Source organism: Perkinsus marinus, assembly GCF_000006405.1.
Source record: "Perkinsus marinus ATCC 50983 genomic scaffold scf_1104296943792, whole genome shotgun sequence".
In the NCBI taxonomy this organism is placed as follows: Eukaryota; Perkinsozoa; order Perkinsida; family Perkinsidae; genus Perkinsus; species Perkinsus marinus.
In genome coordinates, this window is record NW_003211665.1 from 364 (window position 1) to 2872 (window position 2509).

Below are 2509 nucleotides of genomic sequence, written 5' to 3' on the forward strand. Positions count from 1 at the left end.
TTGGGAATCATGGTGTGAGTTGAATCAAAATCGGAAATCAGATAGTGAGTTGAATCAGTGCCTGTGATTCTCGAATCAGTATCCGCATACCGCCCCAGGTCCTACTTTATGGGCGAGCGCTAACACATCTTGCTCTATTCATGCAGATGAAGAATCTCGTGCTCGTCGCGCTTCTCATTTTAATCGATTGGCCTTTGATATCGTAGACTTGAATGAGGCGCGGTTGTGGGCTTTCAACTATCTGCATTCCCGTATAGAGGGCGATTCATGATGCATGCCGTGGTGATATTGGTTCATGCTTTCTTTCCGGCTTTGAGTTGACGAGTATAGCGACGTGAGATTGACAACTGTCCGCACCGCGGGCAGTTTATGCATTGGACAATTATAAGAGCCACATCGGCCTTCTCCCGGAACACTCAATCCTCTCGATCGTCTTTAAGCTTCTTCCGTCCGATACTCCACTACCGTTCACTGATGACTACACCCTCAGAGGACCCCAATACCGCAACAGCAGCGCCTGTCACTAACGGTACCAAGGAGTTAGCCAGAGGTCACGTTATACGATTTTGAGTGTCTCAGACTCGACTGAGACTCCTCAGAAGCTCCCCGCCCACGAGCGTAAGCGTTTGGCCCGCGAGGCCAAGGCTGCCGCCGCTGCTGCTAAGAAGGCCGAGCGTGAGGCTAAGATGGCCGCACAGAAGGTGGGTGGTGACGGAACTATGTCAGATTTGGAGTTGTACTTCCCTGTTGTAGGCGGCCAAGGCTGATAAGGTCAGCGATGAGGATCTGGACCCCACTCAGTAGGGAAGACTCGATAACTGGTTGGTGATGTGATGCTCCGTGAAGGTACCGGAACAACCGTTTGGGTGAACTCGACGCCATCCGAGCCTCTGGCCGAGAGGCATACCCTCACAAGTGGCCTGTTGATTCCACTATTGCTGAGGTTATTCAGAAGTACACCGACCTTGAGGCTGGTCAGCACACCGGCGATGTGAGATCGTTCGAGCTTTAGCACCATTAGTTGTTCCTCGTCATCCATAGGTTGTTTGCTTAGCTGGCCGCGCTATGTCCAAGCGTGAGAGCGGCAAGCATATGGTTTTCTACGATCTCTGGGAGGATGGCCATAAGATTCAGGTGGGGTATCTGCTCGTATCATCCAGGTAGCGTGTCCTCAGGTCATGTCCGTCGCTCAAGATTGGACCGGTGATGTTGACTTCGCCACGGCTCACAAGGAGGTCCATCGCGGTGACATTATCGGTGTTAAGGGTAACAAGGAATTCCCCTTCCCCTCGGTTGGACTTCATTGTAACTATATAGGTGTTGTCGGCAAGTCCAAGCGTGGTGAGCTCTCTATTTTCCCTTCGGAGATCCGCCTTCTGTCCACCTGCATGCATATGCTCCCTAAGGCCCAATTCGGCCTCAAGGACCAGGAGGTTCGCTTCCGACAGCGATATCTCGATCTCATCATGAACCCTCATGTGAGAGAGACCTTCCAAAGACGATCTCAGATCATCGGCTATATTCGCAGGTAAGCTCTCCATACCAATCCTTTTTCACATCATATTAATTCCAGTTTCCTGGGTAACCGTGGCTTCATGGAGGTCGAGACTCCCATGATGAACATGATTGCCGGTGGTGCTTCGGCCAAGCCCTTCATCACTCATCACAACGAGCTCGATCTCGACTTGTACATGCGTATCGCTCCCGAGCTCTACCTCAAGATGCTCGTCGTTGGCGGCCTTGATCGTGTTTTCGAAATCGGCAAGAACTTCCGTAACGAGGTAAGTGTCATGAGCAGCGACCCCAAGTAGGAACCCTTGTGGTTTCAGGGTATTGATCTTACTCATAACCCCGAGTTCACCTCGTGCGAGTTCTATATGGCTTATGCTGATTACAACGATCTCATGAACATGACTGAGGAGATGATCTCTGGCATGGTGACACGGTCACGATTCGTCGTTCATAAGCAAATCCCCGATGATTCAGGTGAAGTCAATCTTCGGCACCTATATGGTTACCTTCCACCCTGAGGGCCCTGAGGGTCCCGCTAAGGAGATCAACTTCGCTCCTCCATGGAAGAGAGTACCTAGTGCATATTCACCCAGGATGCCTTATGTTCTCACTTGTAGGTGTCCATGGTCGAGGAGATTGAGCGCCAAGCCGGTGTGTCTCTCAACCGCGACTTCGCCGCCGAGGAAGCCCGGCAGCAGTTGGACGACTTAGCGACCAAGTTCGATGTGGAATGCCCTGCTCCCAGGACTTCCGCTCGCCTTCTCGACAAGCTCTGCGGGTTCTTCATTGAGGTAGGTAACACTCGACCTCTCTAGAGTGCAGGGGACGACGTTGAAAAGTTTCAACTCTAAACTAGGTCTCAGTATTTGATTCTCAGGACAAGATTGTGAGCCCCACCTTCATTACTGAGCATCCCCAGATCATGTCGCCTCTCGCCAAGTGGCACCGATCCAAGCCTGGTCTCACAGAGAGGTAATCAACGGAATAGGGAGTAGGC

The 2509-nt window shown here is 51.7% G+C and overlaps 1 protein-coding gene across 1 annotated transcript; it reads left to right on the forward strand.

The window, feature by feature from the left end:
- Window positions 1–443: 443 nt before the first annotated feature.
- On the forward strand, window positions 444–2488 carry Pmar_PMAR024306 (lysyl-tRNA synthetase, putative; the record flags this gene model as incomplete). The annotated part of the gene is made up of 12 exons (XM_002780995.1): window positions 444–529; window positions 580–701; window positions 754–800; window positions 847–991; window positions 1042–1134; window positions 1176–1266; window positions 1318–1528; window positions 1574–1781; window positions 1830–1937; window positions 1987–2082; window positions 2130–2303; window positions 2390–2488. The coding sequence occupies exons 1-12, from the start codon at window positions 475–477 to the stop codon at window positions 2486–2488; spliced, it is 1449 nt and encodes a 482-aa protein (XP_002781041.1). The 5' UTR covers window positions 444–474.
- Window positions 2489–2509: the final 21 nt, after the last annotated feature.